Source organism: Trachurus japonicus, chromosome 2, assembly GCF_045865225.1.
Source record: "Trachurus japonicus isolate A0001 chromosome 2, Traja_1.0".
In the NCBI taxonomy this organism is placed as follows: Eukaryota; Metazoa; Chordata; class Actinopteri; order Carangiformes; family Carangidae; genus Trachurus; species Trachurus japonicus.
In genome coordinates this window covers 14,067,719-14,089,187 of record NC_140908.1, presented here as the reverse complement: position 1 = coordinate 14,089,187, position 21,469 = coordinate 14,067,719, and the positions used below count along the sequence as shown (strand labels likewise).

Below are 21,469 nucleotides of genomic sequence, written 5' to 3'. Positions count from 1 at the left end.
TGAGTTCACTTCGGTGTGTCGGCCAGAACACCACTTTCAGCCGAATCTTCAGAGACTGAATAAAGAGGAGGCCACTGACTGTTTCTGATCCTGTTTATTTCTCTTCTTACAGGCGATTGTTCTGTGGTTCTAAACATAAAATGACAAATAAATGAATGAGTAAATAATCATCAATAAATCAAACCACTTAGCTCAGATTCAGTAGCATTTAGCACTGACACAATTAAAGCTAGGTAAATAGCTTAGCTAACCAGAACTATCAGAGAAACATAATATGAACACAGTCATAAATCCCTCTTATAGTTAACACAGTACTCTGCGCAACAGCGCGCTGAATAACCAGCATGATAACGATCAATATAAACACGGGCATATCACGTGACACTCATTACACTCGCTCGTTAATCAAGCTAGCGGACATTAGCGTCATAAACGGCCATAGCATGGCGAGTGCTACAATCACAACATACAGCTCAAACGTTCACAATAGCACTAGCATACATCCAACACTCTCATAACCCATCCAGACGTACTTACATGCTTCATTCACGCACAGACGGTCGCCATAGCACGAACAGGTGACCCGACAGTTACTCCTCACTCCTCACTCACTGCAGCCAAACCACCGCCACATGAACGAGTGCGGCCAATTACGTCATAAGACCAGCAGGGGGCTCCGCTCGCACATCAACCATCTAGTGCTCTAACACAACATAACATAGTAATCTAACACATCTAACAACAACAAATACACAGTAACTTTGTGGCCTTTTCTACAGTGGTTTTTATTACAGTAGATAGATCACTCTAGAGACTGACTAGAGCTGCAGAGAGGAGATGTAAACTACATTGAGGTGGATTTTGGTTCTTAAAACCAATACTTCCAATTAGTGTTATGTAGTATACTATGTACTTACTTCTTCAGAGCATCAATTTCAACAATTCGTGTTACTGTGGATATGTGTTGCAGATATCTGTAATTCAGTTTTGCCAAGTCAAAAAGAATATTTCCGATATCCACAACTACATTCTTCCTAGGAAAAATGACGTCACTTTTGCCATTCATGTGTATGGGGTTTGTCATTACAGATATCTACAATTCAGTTGCAGATATCCGCTATGTGAATTACAGATATCCGTAACTGAATTATGACTAATACTAATTCCAGTTTGAGATATCTACAATTTAATTCTGACGAGTCATAATTCCAGTTCAAGATAATTCCCATGGAAAGTTTCCAATTTGGAATAAAGAAACGGCCTATTTTCACGGCCTAAAAGAGGTTTTACCTGAAAAAAAAATACACAATTACATTGTTCGCTATAATTTCAGGTAAAACCTCTTTTAGGCCGTGAAAATAGGCCGTTTCTTTGGGTCCGTTCACAACAATGTATGTTGTAAATCTCTGGGCAGGGCTATTATGGGCTGGCGTTGCTAACGGGAGGAGTGCAGAGAGTCTTCTACTGCAATTAAAGTACTTAGGGGCTATTTGGAGATCATACAACCACACTTTAAAAAAAATGCTACTATCCCTTTAACACCTCAAATAAAACACAGGAAATGTGTAAAATGTGGCGTCTTTTCTATCCATATGATGACAAACCCTGAGGAAAATCACTTCATTTGCATCAACTCAAGTCAGAAAACTTGACATCCCCTTCCTCCCTATTTCTGCTGAAATGACCCAGATTCTCCGGCTATGACAGCATCAATTTTGGAAAGAGAAAAAAAAAGAAACGCGCACGGGAGTGGAGTCTGCGGTGCGCTGCCCCTGCTGCCAGACGCCCCCCTCCCCTCCTCTACTCCCCTACTCCCCTCCCCACCACCACCACCGTCGTCTCTCCTGACTCTGGAGCTTTTCACCGGCGAGGCAAAGCGGCATGTGACAAACTGGTGCGATTACGCGCCTGTCTGCTCGCTGCGTAATGCGTTCAGAGGCCCCGTCCCATTATGTAATTTGTGGGTAATGACTTGTCCAGGCCGAAGCCGAAGCCGGAGCGGAGAGGGAGAGGGGAAGAACAAGGAGAGAGCTGGGGAAGCGTTCAGCCGAGTGGAGCAGCAGCAGCAGAAGACCCGTGGGTGGTACAGAGTAGAGTAGAGTAGAGACACACACACTGAGAATTGCCAAAATAGCTGTAAACAAAGCCTGTTCTGTCCACAGCAGAAAGTTTTCATAACCTCCCCCCTCCTCTAAACGTTGACCTCACCACATGTCCACTCGCCACTTTGTTCATGGCAGCTCTTACTACTGTAGGGCTGGGCGATGTGGCCGAAAATCAATATCACGATATATTCAGCAGCAGTTCGCCTCGATAACAATAAATGGACGATAACTAGCCTACTCATGTTTTCGCTACGTTTAGTTAAGGCGGCCGCTGCTTCTTAATTATCGCCGCCAATATTTCATAGTGGGGCAGGGTTCTTACGGATCCTTAAAAAGTCTTAAAAGGCATTGAATTCATTATCTAAATCATCTAAAATCAAGGCCTTAATTGGCATTAAAATGTCTTAAATCAGTTTTTCAAAAGTCTTAAAAATGTTAACACTTGGTAAGTGGGATTTTATGGTTGTAATTAGTCTCAAATCTTAAAATAATTGGTAACATTCTGACATAGAGAAGTTAGTGGCGGCCGTCAACGCTAAATTTCTTACTAGTCAGTGTTTTTTGTTTTTTTTCTGACTTTTTATGCATTTATTTTGAAAGGACAGCTGGAAAGAGACACAATCCAATGTTCATGTAGCAGTCACTTTACCTTGGATCACATAGGAAAGTGGGTCAAATTGTCCCTATAACCCTATGTAATTGATGTTTTTTCTGCATTTGTGTTTATTATGAAGTCGGTCTTAAATTTCATTTCAAGTGGCTTTAAAAAAGTCTTAAAAAGTCTTAAAAAGTATTGGCTGGGCGATGTGGCCGAAAATCAATATCACAATATATTCAGCAGCAGTTCGCCTCGATAACAATAAATGGACGATAACTAGCCTACTCATGTTTTCGCTACGTTTATTTAAGGCGGCCGCTGCTTCTTAATTATTGCTGCCAATATTTCATAGTGGGGCAGGGTTCTTACGGATCCTTAAAAAGTCTTAAAAGTCATTGAATTCATTCATCTAAAATCAAGGCCTTAAGTGGCATTAAAATGTCTTAAATCAATTTTTCAAAGGTCTTAAAAATGTTAACACATGGTAAGTGGTATTTTATGGTTGTAATTAGTCTCAAATCTCAAAATAATTGGTAACATTTCGACATAGAGAAGTTAGTGGCGGCCGTCAACGCTAAATTTCTCACCGCCACCAGCTCCCGAGTCAGTGTTTTTGTTTTTTCCGGACTTTTCTGCATTTATTTTGAAAGGACAGCTGGAAAGAGACACAATCCAATGTTCATGTAGCAGTCACTTTACCTTGGATGTGGGTAAAATTGTCCCTATAACCCTATGTAATTGATGTTTTTTCTGCATTTGTGTTTATTATGAAGTCTGTCTTAAATTTCATTTCAAGTGGCTTTAAAAAAGTCTTAAAAAGTCTTAAATTGAACTTGGCTTAAGCTGTAGGAACCCTGGTTATTTCACCCCATAAATTTAACGCCGTCATGTCCGTTTCTGTCTATAATCTTTGTCACTCCCTTCACGCTGGTCTGTTGACAATATCACGTGACGGTGGCGACCGACCGACGCTGCACGTTTTTAATAATTTCAGCGAGGTGTTTTCTCATTGCTCTGGTGTGTGTGTGTCATTAACTCAGGTGAAAAATAACAACAGCTGGGTTTTCGTCTTTTTTTCCCCCACTAAAGCACAAATTGTGTTAGCGTACGGCGGTGCTGGAGATGACATTATTTGCTCTTCTCCTCTCTCCGCAGGTACCCGCCGTTCTTTGATGACAACCCCTTCGGAATCTACCAGAAGATCCTCGCCGGAAAACTGGAGTTCCCACGTCATCTGGATTTCTATGTCAAGTAAGTTTCTGGACCCCGGGTCACGGTCGGATAGCAACAAGCGTGTGTTTATCAGATTTAATCCTTTACGGCCTCGCTTGCCACCAGATTCCACATTAAAATGTCCTTTATCTGTCATTTGAATCACGATAACATCTTGTTATAGCACCTTTGTCCATAATCGCCGTCTGTTAGAAGCATCAACACTGACTTTTTATTCAGTTCTATCTAGGGATGTCACGATTATAGATTTTCTTTGTACGATTATTGTCAGAGAAATAATCACGGTATTACGATTATCACGATTATTACGCATTAAATAATTTCACAACATATGAATGTGTAAAATCAAATACAGTCAAAATATAATTACATTACAAATTTTTACACTAAATATTTTAAGTATCTACTATTCATATGTAACCAGTTATTAATCCTCCAGGGGAAGTGTTTTAAATATTCAAATCATTAATCGTCATCTATACCAAATGCTTAAGTTTATTTTAATTGTTTGTTTTTTATCACAAATGAGATGCTAACATTTAAATTTCCACCATGTTACGTTAGGTAAATGGAGCAGTATTTCTTACATTTACCTTAACTTTTGTGCACATCTGCCTCTGTGTTAACAAAATAATCTTTTTTGGAAAGTGACGGTATTTAAGAATCTTTACGATTAATTAATTGTGGCGTTTAATACCGCGATTATTGTGAAAACAAGTAATTGTGACATCCCTAGTTCTATCTAAGATACACTATTTAAACCCAAGTGTTTCTAACTACATATTGAAACTGTATCAAGTAATGAAACGTCTGCTGGAAAATGATAGTTTGTGTTATTGAACATGGGCTTGTGAGAAGTATTTATCAGATGAGAGAAACCTTGACTCCCAGACCCATCGAGGCCTCCTCTGTCCACCATTCTGGATGATTTTTAGCAGGGTTAATAACCAGGTTCTGGTTTTCGGAGAGGAGAGGAGAGGAGGATCTCTGTTGGATTCAGCTCTGGTTCATAACTGATCAGAGAAATGACCCGAGGAACTTAGCTGCTGTCGGAGAAAATCCAACTTAAAAATGAAACTCTGTGTTTTTACTGGATCCACAAGGTCCATATATCTTGTAAAGGAGGAGATCTCTGTGATAATTCACCTCTGGAACGTCCAGATCATAAGTTACCATAGAAACGAGCCTAGCAAACTTTTTTTTTTTTCTCATTTTAAAGGGATAGTTCAACATTTTGGCAAATTGGCCCATTGCCATAATCCCTATAGTCATAGCAGTAGGTTCGTTACCTTTAATTGTCGGTGCAAGCTATTTTTAGAACGGCGGAGCAGAGCCGCGAGCTGCTCAGAGCTACGCTACGGAGGCTCATTATGGGATTTCTTGGTTTCCCTCATCAAACTCATCAAATACACAATCCAACAACTCCACAACGCTCTGGTGGACAAGTTGTGAGCTGCACATTCACCACGCTATGAGATAATAACACAACGTTACCAGACAGAGTTGTTTTAGAGGGAAATACAGAGACTGAACTGAAAAACTGTCCCTGAAGGCAACGTACATCAGCGGTTTTGCATGAATTTCCCTCTAAAACAACTCTGTGTGGTAACGTTGTGTTATTATCTCATAGCGTGGTGAATGTGCAGCTCACAACTTGTCCACCAGAGCGTTGTGGAGTTGTTGGATTGTGTATTTGATGAGTTTGATGAGGGAAACCAAGAAATCCCATAATGAGCCTCCGTAGCGTAGCTCTGAGCAGCTCACGGCTCTGCTCCGCCGTTCTAAAAACAGCTTGCACCGACAATTAAAGGTAACGAACCTACTGCTATGACTATAGGGATTATGGCAATGGGCCAATTTGCCAACATGTTGAACTATCCCTTTAAGGATAATTAAGGTTTATCACAACTTTTTTGTTTGTCACTATCTATAATATCAGAAAAAAATGAACAAATCCACCATTTATCTGAATAATGGAGGTAAAACTGTGAAGCTAATGGCTGAACTTTATGAAAACTGTGGCACTAAAATACAACATGTTGATATTATATGTTTTGTTTTGTTTTTTAAACTACGGGAAGATTCTTTCACTTTTTGACATTAGAATAAAATAAATTTCCCTCATTAGTCAAAAACCAATTGTGAAAAAGCTCAAATTCAGACATCACAATTTGTTTGAATACTTACTACAATTTGATATTTACTTTTACTTTTTAAGACACTTAAAGATTTCTGTTTTCATTATGTGATAATTGGGAACAGATTAATGGGGGAAACCGGAATTAAAATAATTGTAACAAAGCTGCTGAATGTGCTGAACCTCTTCCTGCTCTGTGACCAGTCAGGAAAGGTTAGCCCCCTCCCCTCCCCTCCCCTCCCCTGCGCCTTAAACGACTATTTAAGCATCATAGTTGAAACGTTTGTGGGGGGCCATATGGGCTCCTGGACGCGGTCCCTTTAGTGCTGCAATGTCCCTTTAACACCGGGGTCAATGAGCTTCAGGTGGACCTGCAGTCGCTAATGGCAACACCGGGCTGATTTGGACCGGTTCCCCGGCACTCACACCGCTCATTAGACCAGCTGGAGTGTGGAGGAATGTGCAAGATCACAGGCTCGGTGCACTTAGTGTGTGTGTGTGTGTGTGTGTGTGTTTGTGTGTGTTTGTGTGTGTGTGTGTGTGTGTGTGTGTGTGTGTTGTTGCCATAGGCTACCTTTGGGGACACATTTCAGACTGAAGACCAGTTAAAAAAAGGGGACGGCTTGTCCAAACGGGGACAGAAGTCATGTTGAAGGGTTTGGCTGGCAGTCGGTGGTCACTGTTAGGCTAAAAATCTCTAGGAAATGTTCTATATATAAGTGTGTGTGATGTCCCCAAAACTAAACTGACCCATGGCAACATCAGTGTGTGTGTGTGTGTGTGTGTGTGTGTGTGCTCAGTCAGTCCTGACCCCGTGACCCCGGAGAATCCACACACACCGGGTGACCCCCCGCCGTTAAGGGCTTGTACGGCAATAAAACATCGGTCATAAAATTAGCTACTAGTTAAGTAGAGTTGTTAGTGACACTGTGGTGACCTGACCTGAAGCCCTCTGCACCAGCCCCATGTGTTCCTCTCATGTCCATATATGGTATATGGACAGGTTAGCACTGGATTAGCTGCAGTTGTATAAAAAATGGCTAAAATCCTGTCAGTATCTACCTAATTTGAGTGGCCACACCCCCAAATATGCAGCTGTCTCTAAATTAAAGCAGGTGTGTTATTGAAAATAAAATGGAAAGGTAAAATCCGGCAATCTGATTGGTTGTTAAAGGGATAGTTGAACATTTTTGGTAAATTGGCCCATTGTCATAATCCCTATAGTTTTAGGAGTAGATTAAGATCCGTTACCTTTAATTGTTGGTGCAAGCTATTTTTAGAACAGCAGAGCAGAGCCGTGAGCTGCTCAGAGCTACGCTACAGAGGCTAATACACAATCCGACAACTCCAAAGCGCTCCCATTAGCCTCCGTAGCGTAGCTCTGAGCAGCTCGCGGCTCTGCTCCGCCGTTCTAAAAAAAGCTTGCACCGACAATTAAAGGTAACGAACCTACTCCTAAAACATGTATATAGGGATTATGGCAATGGGCCAATTTGACAAAATGTTGAACTATCCCTTTAACTGTGATATAATGCGCGTACACCACAGCTACTATTCTGAAGCCTTATCACAGCGTATCACTCCACATCAGGGAAGTATGAATGGAAATTTGCTGTCATGTATCCATCACTCTGGCTCTTTTATCCCTATTACTGATTTCATCCTTGTCATTCTGTGTTCTAAGCAATCTGTGTGTTTATTGGTCGAGCCTTAAGCTATGGAGCACTTTTATCATTTTATCATTGTCTCTAGTGGTCTATTATATGTGAATGATAAAATGTTAAATGTGAACTCACTAAAGAACACATCTACCTATGGGTACGAATAATGTAACCTGAACCTGAACAAACTGTTAGAGTCGCTAGCAAAAGGTAGCCGGTGTTTTGACGATGTTAACAAATAGACTAAATTAGATCATATTTATTTCTGATTACATCAAACCTACATGAAATCATATTGCCATTATTGGGAACCATTTTATAAAAGCAGTACATCATTTCAGTACGTGATATATGCTCATTATACCACAGCGTAGGGGCGTTCCCCTAAACGATTCCCCAGAGCCGGCCCAAGGCATAAGCGAACTAAGCACCTGCTTGGGGCCCCATAACTATTGGGGGGGCCCCAAAAGGCAAGTAACTTTTTAAAATTGTAGTGCATAACTTTTTTCGATCCTTATAGAAACACTGCGTAATTACAAAAAACTTTGATTATTGTTGCATTTCAAATTGTTGTTGCACTTTTCTGTAAAAATGTTAAAAAGCAGATGATGTGTTTACAGTAAATGCATTGTCTGTTGGTTTATTTTGTTACTTTTAGTCGACCGAGGTGACATTCAGTATCCAAGTACTATATCAATTTGAAGAAATGTAAATCAACCCCAGGCTGCACTTTTAGTTAAATTTGGTGCCATTTCAGAATAAAAACCATAGATGGGTAAAAACCTGCCAGGATATGATGATTTGTAATGACAGAGTAAAAAATGAAATAGTATTATTGGCAGTAATAGAGGGCACCAAAATAAAGATTTTGCTTAGGGCCCCATGGAGGCTTGGGCCGGCCCTGTGATTCCCCATACAGTTAATTTGAAGGCATTAAATAGACTTAGCTATAAAGACCAAACCATTTTCGTACTGGGCTATAAACATGTTCAGTTCTGCTGTAAAGTTGGACACGTCAACAATGGGATTGACTCACAGTTGGAGCCCCTTTCAGAGACCATTCACTCTTTAGCACTTTGGCTTTTCTCTTCCAGCCTCGGAGGTTTGGCACTTGACAGATCAGACAGGTCAGTAATCCAGGTTCATGAAGGGAATTGAAGCATTTTCCCTTCCCTTTCCCTTCGCAGCAAGTGTCACGGTGAGGACGTTGTCAGCCTCTAGCTGCTGCTGCTGACCTGCCAAGAGTTAAACCGGCAGACAGGCGGCAGATTTGTGTAAGAATAGGAAGCAAAGTGAGAAGAGACTTGGACTGAATAAAGTTTTAACGGTGGCTTTGAATTGCTCAAGACAAACACATTCAGAATTTGACATTTAACGCTGTGAATAGAACACATATTTGGTGTTTTTGTCAACGGTTATAAAGTCAGGACTTGGAAATGACGTCTTGCCTTAAAGGGATAGTTCAACATTTTGGAAAATTGGCCTACGCTCACGGGATTTCTTGGTTTCCCACATCAAATACACAATCCAACAACTCCAAAACACTCTGGTGGACAAGTTGTGACCTGAAAATTCACCACGCTATGAGATAGCAACAGAACGTTATGAGACGGAGTTGTTTTCAGGGTAAATACAGAGACACAACTTGTCCACCATTTTGGAGTTGTTGGATTGTGTATTTGATGAGTTTGATGAGGGAAACCAAGAAATCCCATTAGCATGTAGCGTAGCTCTGAGCAGCTCACAGCTCTGCTCCGACGTTCTAAAAATAGCTTGCACCGACAATTAAAGGTAACGAACCTACTCCTAAGACTATATAGGGATTATGGCAATAGGCCAGTTTGCCAAAATGTTGAACTATCCGTCAATGAGATTGAAAAAACTGGATATTTGCACACAGAGAGAAGGAAAGAAGCAATAAGATAAAGAACTGAATCTATCTGATACCAAGCTTTTTGACCTTCTTATTTCTTGGATGAATGGTTTTGCATTAAAAGCAGGTATTCTCCCCTCGGTGCTAATTAAAACATTTCTCTGTGACAAATCACTCTACATAAAGGCCTGTCTTAATGCCGAGGATGGATTTAGACAAAAAACGGAAAAAGAAAAAGCTGACTTGTCACCATCCAGCTGCCGTATTTATGAGCCTGTCAGCGGCTCGTAGGACGTGAGATACGGCGACTAACAACGAGATCTTCCCCCTGGTCGTCGGCAGCTATCACATTTCATCAGAAAGCCCCACACTCCGTTTTTAAGACCCCCGTGAATCAACGCGGACCCCGACATCACGTGCGCAAGTTTATAGTCTCCGAAAGTTGCCGTCTGCAAGGAAAAAGTGCTCCCTTTCCTCAATTAAGAGATTGTCAAAAAGGCACAACTCACTTGGCCGGTTTCCCCTTTACAGCCTGACAGGTAGGAACTCCTGACAGCGAGACATGCTGCAACGACTGTGGATTCACTCTGACTTGTTTCTTTTTTCCTTTTTCCCCCCAGAGACCTCATCAAGAAATTTCTGGTCATCGACCGAGCCAGACGGCTAGGCAACATGAAGGTGAGTTGGTTAGACTTCCTGTCTCCGTGAGCCACACATGGCAGCTCGCCATATTTCTTCTTTTCTTCGACGTCAGCGGCCACACACTAAAAACAGTTGGGTTAAAAAAAATAACCCAATTTTAACCCAACTGCTGGTTCAAATAAGGACAAACCCCTTTTTTGGGTTAATTTTAACCCAACAGGTTGGGTTATTCTTTTTTTCTTTCTCTTTTGAAGAGGTACTAATGATAAGTAATTGTACTTGAAGGACCACTTAACCACTTTTCAATCTAAGTCTGCAGGGAGCGCTCCAAACTTGTTAACCAGTGACACCACTGCCATTCATTTCTGTGACAGTGGTGTCACTTGGTAGAAAAGTTTGGAGCACTCTCTGTAGTTTTTAACAACCAAACTGTTGGGTTAAAAACAAACAAAAAACAATTTTAACCCAACTGCTGGTTCAAATAAGGACAAACCCCTTTTTTGGGTTAATTTTAACACAACGGGTTGGGTTATTCTTTTTTTCTTTTTCTCTTAACCCATTCGGTTAAAATAACCCAAAAAATGAGTTTGTCCTTCTTCAAACCAGCAGTTGGGTTAAAATTGGGGTTGTTTTTTTGTTTTTAACCCAACAGTTTGGTTGTTAAAAACTACAGAGAGTGCTCCAAACTTTTCTACCAAGTGACACCACTGTCACAGAAATGAATGGCAGTGGTGTCACTGGTTAACTAGTTTGGAGCGCTCCCTGCAGACCTAGATTGAAAAGTGGTTAAGTGGTCCTCCAAGTACAATTACTTATCATTAGTACCTCTTCAAAAGAGAAAGAAAACTTTCTTGATTGATTATCTTATGTTTTAATATAAACCTATTAAAAGTAAACTCTTGTAAAAAAAAAAATTTTAAAAATCCAATTACTTGAACAACCCAGGAATTGGGTTAAATTCATAGCCCTATAACCCTGAAAATGGGTTACACTCTGGAAAAATAACCCCAAAATTCTAACTCAGAAATTGGGTTACAGAGATAACCCAACATTTTTTAGTGTGTGGCAGCTCGCCATATTTCTTCTTTTCGACGTCAGCAGCCACAGAGCAGAAAACAGGACAGGACAGGGTCCGCAGTGTGACCGAGGCTGCACATGGTTCCAGTTAAAGAGAAATTATATTGTCAGTCTGCGGACGGTGATATTTATAATATGTCTTGCAATCTAAATATTGTTATTCCCTAATGAAAACAGCATCCTCGCTCCTCCCCACTTCTCTCAGCAACTCAGAGTTCTAGTTAAGTCATGACTCAAGAGCAAAACAACTCCCAGCTTCGTCCAATCTGTCCTCAGACGATTCAAACTGTATCAGACTGTTGGCTGTTAGTGCAGGTGCTGGATGGATTCTGCTTTTTCAATTGTTAACTTTGAGATGCACAAACAGCTGCCAATTCTACTAATGCAGTCTGATACAGTGGATCTTAACCTCGTCCAACTCATTTCCCACTGGAGAATCTCCAAACTGTTGGTGGCCTCATCCGACCCAGTAACAACACAAAGGCCAGATAATGCTTCCTCAGCTTATTGTCTGCAGTATCTTAATGATAATGGTCAAACACTCAGGCCAGGGGAAGCTCCATTTGTCTTCTTTGTTTTTTAAAGATTGACTTATTTTGCAGTTTGTAATACACTGAATATTGGAAACACTTCAAGGTTTAATGCAGTTCAGCAGACTACTACCTCGTCCAAAATTCTTGAAAAGACTTTGGACAGAAGGCAGCAACAGTCAAAGAGACAGGAAGTCGTTCGTCTTCAGCTAGTGACTGTTGGCAGCACGTCTAGGTGAAGTCCAGTCATCTATCTGGGATTATGTTATCGCGTGGTTTGGCGCAACCAATCAAACCGGCAAAGTCCACAGCTTTACGGATAGAAAAGTTCCTCTAGCCTTGATCCAGAGACCTGGATCAGAAGATGGAATCTACAATGGCGCTTGGTGACCCTTCATAGGAATTTAATAATTAATTAAACTGATTTGAGACGGTCTAACACAAAGAGGATATTGTCTTTGTGTCACCAGCTATGCCCGCCTTTACCGTTGTCTTGCAAGGGAAGGTTCCAGTCCCCCAACAACCTTCAAAACTTAGAGGGATAGTTCAACATTTTTGGCAAATTGGCCAATTGCCATATAATAATCCCTATAGTCATAGCAGTAGGTTTGTTACCTTTAATTGTCGGGGTAAGCTATTTTCACGCTACGGAGGCTAATGGGATTTTTATTGGTTTCCCTCATCAAACTCATCAAATACACAATCCAACAACTCCAAAACACTCTGGTGGACAAGTTGTGACCTGCACATTCACCACGCTATGAGATAATAACACAACGTTATGAAATGGAGTTGTTTTAGAGGGAAATACAGAGTCTGCTTGCCGGAAAACTGTCCCCAATGGGAACGTGCATCAGCTGTTTTGCATGAATTTCCCTCTACAACAACTCTGTGTGGTAACGTTGTGTTATTATCTCATAGCGTGGTGAATGTGCAGCTCACAACTTGTCCACCAGAGCGTTTTGGAGTTGTTGGATTGTGTATTTGATGAGTTTGATGAGACCAAAACCAATAAATCCCATTAGCCTCCATATAGCGTAGCTCTGAGCAGCTCGCGGCTCTGCTCCGCCGTTCTAAAAACAGCTTGCACCAACAATTAAAGGTCACAAACCTACTGCTACGACTATAAGGATTATGGCAATGGGCCAATTTGCCAAAACGTTGAACTATCCCTTTAAGTCTTAAGGCTTTTGGCATTAACGAAACCCAGAACTGTTATCCTTGGCCTCTCTGTTGGTGTCGTTTGCTGCCATAGTAATTTTATCATTTTAGTCATTGACAAACTTGTGTAAAGTTAGTCTTCACCTGATTATATAACCTCCTTACCAAACTCATAAGGAGGTTATACAAGTCCTGCATGAATGTTTCTTTGTCTAATGATCAATTTAACAACAATCATTTCTCAGCTAAGAAGTTTCACCTCAAACTGACCCCAATTGTCAGAAATCTCACTGCTGATTCATGTGCGGGGAGGCGCCTTCAGGAAAGTGAGAAGTTGTTTGTCTGGAGTGAATGAACGTCCCTGATACCCTCGCATCGACTCTGCCCCCTGATTATATCAAAACACACAAATCTGCTTCATTTGGCTTCTCTTAAAGCTCCACTATCTGAATCCAAACACAAAAGAAGCTCTGAAAAGCACTTTGACTAATTTTCCTGCATGCAGCCTCAGGAACCTGACAGTTATTTCTTCTGTAATCTCTTTGGAAGAATTGGAAGCCAAAAACCAATATGTACATTTTACATTTTAACTGGGTGCCACCCACTTTGTCGTACAATTACTGCGTTGTTGTGTAGATTCTCAGTCAAACTGCTGAGTTTCAATGAACACAGAGAGAGACTGAAAGCTGCTCTCAATAAAACAAATACTTCTTAAACCCCATGATTAACTCCACATAATCCCAGACAAGATGATATTGATTTTTTTTTTTTTGGCTGCCAATACTTATCTGCAGAGCAGTCACATCGCTCATTAACACAACACTGATGCTGCGTCGCACCCACAGGCTTTTGTATGGAGGCTAAACAGTGCCACCAGAAGAGGCTGTTTAACTCTAATCAACTGAACTGAAACATTCACATAGATATCTATTTATTTAATTTAAATGATACATTTGATCCAATTCTGCATTCAGTTCTGTGCAACAGCTGTGACAAAGGAATGCATTTTAAGAGTTTCAAAGACATTAAAGCGATACACCAACATTTTTTTTTTTCGTATCTTGCCTCACTCCCGAGTCCATGACCAGCAGATAGACACCATCCTTTCCACTGTGCGTGCAGTAACAAGGGAGATAGAGCCGTATCGCCCGTAATTAGCTTAGCTCAAACACTGGAAGTGTATGGGTAGTGTTAGCCTGCCTCCACCTAAAGTCATCAGAGAAACTCTTCAGCAACTCTAAACGGACCGATCTTGGTCTCAGAGCTGACAAAACTCTCCGGTAAGGCATCTTGAGCGGTCAAATGCCGCTAACGGGACGAGATCGGTCAAAACGGAGGGTTCAAGCAAAGACGCTTTATTTTGGTTCAAGCTAGCTACATCGAGGGTAGGTTAGCTCCCTATTTCAAAGTAAAAGCACAAATTCTATCGTCATGGTTTTCTGTATGTAAAGGGCAACGGGTGTTTTATTTTGTGAAAGTAACCGGAAGTGCGTTGGTCACAACAGCTAGCTTGAGTAGCGCCGAATTCGTCCGAACAAAATTGTAAACAGCTGGTATCTAGACAAATTAACGACACACTGCTGATCTAAACGGCTACTTTCTCACCTAAACATGTTTGAAATGTTGATAAAGTGATATATTTACACAGTTTAGAGCTACAATGAAATCAGCTTCTGACTGCTGATTTCGGCTCAGGTAGTCGGCAGGCTAACACTACCCATAGACTTCCAGTGTTTGAGCTAAGCTAATTACAGGCAATACGGCTCTATCTCCCTTGTTACTGCACACACAGTAGAAAGGATGGTGTCTATCTGCTGGTCATGGACTCGGGAGTGAGGCAAGACACGGAAAAAAAAATGTTGCCATATCCCTTTAAAGAGTTACAGCTTATAAAGTGCTCCTCATAATACATTACTTCCTTTTCTGAATGCAAAATTGCTTCAAATAGGAGTTCACTTTCTTTTCATATGAAAGCCGCTGAGCAGCAGCGTTAGTTCTGTGTTAGTCCGTTTAAAATTTCAAACATTAGTTCATCATTTAAAAGAAGCAGAAACAAACTTTTGTACTTCATAAATGCATCCTGTGGTGGTGTTTACTTAATCAAATTAAAATATCTTCTACCTCATTTTATACGTCCGGATTTTATGTGTTTGGCAAACGTTCTCCTCTGCAGGAACAGATGTTTTTTCCTTCTTTTTTTTGGTTAACCACCGATGGGAGAGAGGAGTAATGTCAGTGTTTTTGTTCTCCTCAGTGAATCTCTCCAAACAGGACGTCCAGTGTCACACCACAATGATGACCTATTGAATTGCTTGTGTAAAGGCTGACTCCTTCGCTGCAGCCGGTGGCCTGTTTCTCACTTCTCTCTCTCATAAAATGCCAGAAAAATAAGGAATAAAAAAGAAAAAAAAGAATACCGAATACCCAGATGTTTATTGTTAGGCTGGGAGAAGTGCTGAAGCAGCGTTTAAAGCATGTGAGGATAGGATGGTTTAAATGGATGATTCCCCTCTGAAGGGCAGACTGCTGACAGGCCTCTAGTCGCTCCCTCAGGCGGCGTTCACTGCAGCTTTTATAAATCCCCTCAGTGCACCGCAACCCATGAAACAACAACAAAAAGGACAATAAAAAAACACTTTTTTGCGGTCGTCACAACTGGTTCAGCCATGTTTTTGTGTTTCAGAACGGAGCAGACGACGTCAAGAAGCATCGCTGGTTCAAGACGATCGACTGGGACGCCGTTCCTCTGAGGAAACTGAAGGTGACAGATCAACGATTATAGTTTGATTTCCATTCCAAAGATCTATGGGATGTGAGATAAATAATTGACTTAAATGTGCTCACTTTTACACAATGACCCAGTTGTTAAAGAGGTTTAATCTGGGTCAAGTATGGATTTGTTCATTTTTATTCAAAACAGAATTGGATTGAATCACTTAAGATCCAGAAACAAGCTTTTCAAGATAACCAAATCCAGATTAAGTATGTGCTACAGTGTGCCTATGTGTTAAAAACAATTTTAGTTGTGTGATTAGATAGATAGATAGATAGATAGATAGATAGATAGATAGATAGATAGATAGATAGATAGATAGATAGATAGATAGATAGATAGATAGATAGATAATATTTTATTACGGGCTCAGGTCCATGATTGTGCCAAATGAAGCTCAAATACTAGTTAGAGTTTGACTGGTATTTGTAGGATTATTCAAGGGGTACAATTTTTTTTTACCCTGATTTCCTTTACCACTGTAATGGTTAGGAAATATCAGCTTTAAAGGGATAGTTCAACATTTTGTCAAATTGGCCCATTGCCATAATCCCTATAGTCATAGCAGTAGGTTCCTTACCTTTATTTGTCGGTGCAAGCTATTTTTAGAACGGCGGAGCAGAGCCGCGAGCTGCTCAGAGCTATGCTACGGAGGCTAATGGGAGCGTTTTGGAGTTGTTGGATTGTGTATTTGATGAGTTTAACGAGAGAAACCAAGAAATCCCATTAGCCTCCGTAATTTGATTTGATCCAATCCATTATCTGAAATCGGAGCAGATTCATTTTGAGTAACTGATTCGTGAGCCACCAAGATGGTTGCAAGTGACCATAGAAATGAATGAGAACTGACAAATCAATGTACAATTTCATGTTTTTATGTGTTCAGCCCCTCCTACTGTAGCATCTCTGGTTCACAGTGGTAGTTTCAAACAGGAAGGTATTAGTATCACTCCCTGCATTTTTGACTCCATGGAAATTCAGTTGCGGTTTGGCATCATCGAGCTTTGAACGATCTGTTTTTCTGCAAACCTTCATCTCCTTTTTTTGACTAATGCTAGCCTAGAAATCTCTCTGCCCCCTAGCAGCAGCAGATCTCTTTGCTCCGTAGGTGGGTCTAGAAACGAGCCATAGGAACTTTTTGAGTCTCCAACACCGTTTGTGTTGACCAATCACAGCGCTCTATCTGTTTAGAGAGTCGTTGGGCGGCTTAACGCCATGACGACATAGTTGCGACGGTGAAAAACATGACAAGAAGATAGATGGCTTTGGCAAAGGAATCGTTTGAATCGGCGTTGGCATCAACTTTGAAAGAATTCAACTTGTCATTTTCTTTAAAAGTTGAGCCAGAAACTGACCTGAAGTCGTTCATTTGAAGAAGGATGTATTTGGTGTGTGTTTTGCCGACGGGATATGGGAAAAGCTTAATCTACCAGCTTGCTCCGCTGGTAGCGAAAAAAAACGTCATCCTGCTCTTTGCTCTGATTGGTCGTAGCGCTACCCTATTGCATGCAGAGGCAGTTTGAAAGACAGCCTTCATCCCGCCCCCTGGATTGAGCCGAGGTCTACCGCTCGTTGCCAGACTAGACATGTTAAAGAGGAACTAAACCCCTAAACCACTTTTTTCTGCTGAAAACAAATGTATTTGGGTATAAGGTAGTGTTGTCAGTTGATTCTGGTCCAACTTTTGACATTTTAGTCAAAATATTTCAATTTGGTGTATTTTGTAGTAAAAATGTAGAGTGACTGCCCTCTATGGGTTGAAACACGGCTATTACAATCGAATGTTTCTATTGGCTGAGATGGAGGCAGATGACGTTTTGGAGGCAGCTTTCGTCACCGGCCACCAGCTCCCCGGCCAATCAGCACCGGCTGCTGCCTGCCGCTAACGGTTGCTAGGCGCTCTAGCTGCTCTGCTGCGGCTAACGGCTGCTAACAGCTGCCTGAACGGGAATCGTTAGTGCGGCCGGCGCTAACGAGCCGTTAACGAGCTAACGAGCCGGCGGATCGGCTGTAGATGCTGTGTCACGGCTCTGGCGTCCTCTCCTAGTAGTGTCCACGCTACTAGTGCTGTTAGAGTCGCTCGTTAGTAGCTCGTTAGCGCTAGCAGAAGTGTCGATGTGTGTTTATTACTTTTTTTTCTCTTTTGTGTGATTTCGCGGGTGTGAATGGAGCGCAGGGGGGAGGGGGGATCGCAGAGTGCTCCTGAGTCCCGCCCATAATCAAGGCATTTTTTGAATTTCAAGCTTAGAGCACGTCATCCAAAACTGAGGGGTTTAGTTCCCCTTTAATGATATAGTCTGGCTTGTAAGGCTAGATTAATGCAGCAATGAGAATATGTTTCACATCTTGAGTTGTAATCTGTCTCCACAGCCTCCTATTGTCCCCAAAGTTTCCCACGAGGGCGACACGTCCAACTTCGACGTGTACCCCGAGGACGACTGGAAGAAAGACCCTCCCGTGCCTCCGAAGGACTTGGAGATCTTCAAGAACTTCTGATCAGTCCAGCCGGTTTATTTATTGATTTAGAATATCCTGAGAATTGACCCAGATGGTTTTAAATTTACAGTTACAGGTACTATCAAGGAGACGACACGACACGTATTTATTGAAGCAGGGAAGCGACTTCCCTCCAGATAAACTCCAGACGATCGATGCTGTGACATGTATCATAACTACAGAGATGATTTTGCTTTTTATATGTTTAATTTATCTGACTAAAGTCGACATTTTGCTGTTTGTTTTTAATCATTTGTTTCTCTGAGCCTCATATGCAAAAACAATGCGGTTCCTCTGAAACCCAAAGACTGTTACTTTCTAGGTTTAAAAGAAGAAAAAAAAAGAAAAAAGAGAGAATGATCAGGTCTTTTTTTATATTGTCATGTTTTATATTTTCTCTCTTTTTCAAATGATCATGTTTTATCGTGACTCCAGACTGGTGCTGTGACTGTCAGCCGGGCCAGCCGTCACTAAAGTGCAGTTTTTTCGACTTACCGTGTACTGTAAGGAAGTAGTCGTGATGAGTCAGACACTTTATTTGAACAATGTGTGACCGGTAGCGCTTGTAAAAAGGTGCCTTACGTCACAATTTGATGGGGCATGATGATGTCTTTTGCGATTTTCCCACGATGCTCCAGCGCTACTGGAAAGCTGAATCATGGGACAAGTCGAAGACAACGTGAGGTGTCTTTGTTATTTCCTGGTGCAGCTTTATTCTCAGCCGGGACCTTGTTATCACTGTTAAAACCCTTATCTTTATCATCATCATCATCACTATCACTGTCATTGTTGTCGTGCTTTCAAAACCCCAGCAGTGCGAGGAGAAAGACGCTGGGATGTGAGGTCGTCAATATCAGTATTCATGCGTTTTCGGCTCATCCAGTCGACAATATTGGCCTTCAAAATGATATATATGTTCACATTGATTTCTCCATTTTGTTCACTGCAGTTAAAATCATTGGTGTCAGCTACAGGAGACACCTAAACCTAAGAGTCCTTAACATTAAGTGCATCCCAAACCAGTCCCAAAACCCTCCCGCAGTCCGTCTACATCAGTGTTGTGTTAGCTAGTTAGCATCATATTTTTTAAAGGTCCCATATTTTACACTTTTCCTGTCTCTTATTTTGAATATTTGAAACGTAAAACCATATCATGTAGTTTTACATCTCCTCTGTCCGGCTTCTGGAGCTCAAGTAACAACCAATCAGAAGAGAATTGAGAATTGTTGAGGATTTGTTGCTTCGTTGTGACATCACAAAGTCCAGGAAGTCCAAAAAACTTGTTTTGAGTCTCCATTTCAAAACACAGGCTATGTGTTTTTTTTTCTCTTTGCATTGATGCTTTCACAGTATTACTATAGAATTAGTACCTGCTGGTAAATGCAAAAGGACATGGAAATCTCCCTTAAAGGGGTAGTTCAACATTTCGGCAAATTGGCCCATTGCCATAATCCCTATACTGTAGTTTTAGCAGTAGGTTTAATCATCGGTGCAAGGTATTTTTAGAACGGTGGAGTTGTTGGATTTTGTATTTGATGAGTTTGATGAGGGAAACCAAAAAATCCCATTAGCCTCTGTAGCGTAGCTCTGAGCAGCTCACAGCTCTGCTCCACCATTCTAAAAATACTTTGCACCAACAATTAAAGGTAACGAAACTACTCCTAAAACTATAGGGATTATGGCAATGGGCCAATTTGCCAAAAAATAGTGAACTATCCCTTTAATACCATATGGGACCTTTAAAACTAAATGGTTACATTTAGATTCAGATGTCAGTTATTTACATTACTGGGACTGTTGCAAAATACTAGTGTTGCAACCACAAAAGCTTTGATTTGGGAGTAACCATGGTTACGAAAACACCTGTTTCTGCCACAGAGGCGGAAGATTGTCCTGAAACTTGCCGCCTGTCCACCATTAAGTGGACTTAAAGGTGCATTTAACTGAAAAAAAAAAATACTTGAAGCAAAGCGAACACTTGAGGGTGATGGTGAAGTGTCTAATGATCTTACTTTATGTTCTACAAATGATTGTCATACAGATGTTTTGATGAGTTCGATATCAAATCTCAGCTTGCACGTCAAAGATGTGCGCTGATTGGCCAGTTCGGCACCTCATTGGATGATGTCATTGCGCATTTAAGCAGCAGTCTGATACTGTGGTTGTTTTTTTTCGTTTTTTTTACAGTTGTTTTTATTGAATCTTCATTTTCAGTGTACATTGTCAAACGTCTATTGTCATGACTTGAGTATTTTGATGGGAGTGGGTTTAGTAGGATGAAATAACAGAAACAAATTGAAATCCCAGAAGCCGATCTTGGAAACGTTACCTCACCATTCAATGCCCTCCAATCCTGTGTTGTAAATACTTATCCAAGATCATTCTTCCTAAGAAACACTATTGCTTCTTAAAGGGATATGCCAACTTTTTTTTTTTCATGTGTCTTGCCTCACTCTCGAGTCCATGACCAGTAGATAGACACCATCCTTTCCACTGTGCGTGCAGTAACAAGGGAGATAGAGCCGTATCGCCCGTAATTAGCTTAGCTCAAACACTGGAAGTGTATGGGTAGTGTTAGCCTGCCTCCACCTAAAGTCATCAAAGAAACTCTTCAGCAACTCTAAACGGACCGATCTTGGTCTCAGAGCTGACAAAACTCTCCGGTAAGGCATCTTGAGCGGTCAAATGCCGCTAACGGGACGAGATCGGTCAAAACGGAGGGTTCAAGCAAAGACGCTTTATTTTGGTTCAAGCTAGCTACATCGAGGGTAGGTTAGCTTCCTATTTCAAAGTAAAAGCACAAATTCTATCGTCATGGTTTTCTGTATGTAAAGGGAAACGGGTGTTTTATTTTGTGAAAGTAACCAGAAGTGCGTTGGTCACAACGGCTAGCTTGAGTAGCGCCGAATTCGTCCAAACTAAATTGTAAACAGCTGGTATTTAGACAAATTAACGACACACTGCTGATCTAAACGGCTACTTTCTCACCTAAAAATGTTTGAAACGTCGATGAAGTGATATATTTACAGAGTTTAGCGCTAAAATGAAATCAGCTTCTGACTGCTGATTTCAGCTCGGGTAGGAGGCAGGCTAACACTACCCATACACTTCCAGTGTTTGAGCTAAGCTAATTACGGGCGATACGGCTCTATCTCCCTTGTTACTGCACGCACAGTCGTAAGG

General features: G+C 41.2%; 1 protein-coding gene across 1 annotated transcript in view; it reads left to right on the top strand.

The window, feature by feature from the left end:
• prkx (protein kinase X-linked) overlaps positions 1-20,688 on the top strand; it is a 59,021-nt gene extending 38,333 nt beyond the window's left edge. The window contains exons 5-8 of the mRNA XM_085802355.1: positions 3,859-3,954; positions 10,228-10,285; positions 15,701-15,778; positions 18,161-20,688. Of these exons, the coding sequence (XP_085658481.1) occupies positions 3,859-3,954; positions 10,228-10,285; positions 15,701-15,778; positions 18,161-18,286 (358 nt within the window). The 3' untranslated portion in view covers positions 18,287-20,688. The remainder of the gene's footprint in view (positions 1-3,858; positions 3,955-10,227; positions 10,286-15,700; positions 15,779-18,160) is intronic.
• The last annotated feature ends 781 nt before the right edge of the window (positions 20,689-21,469 follow it).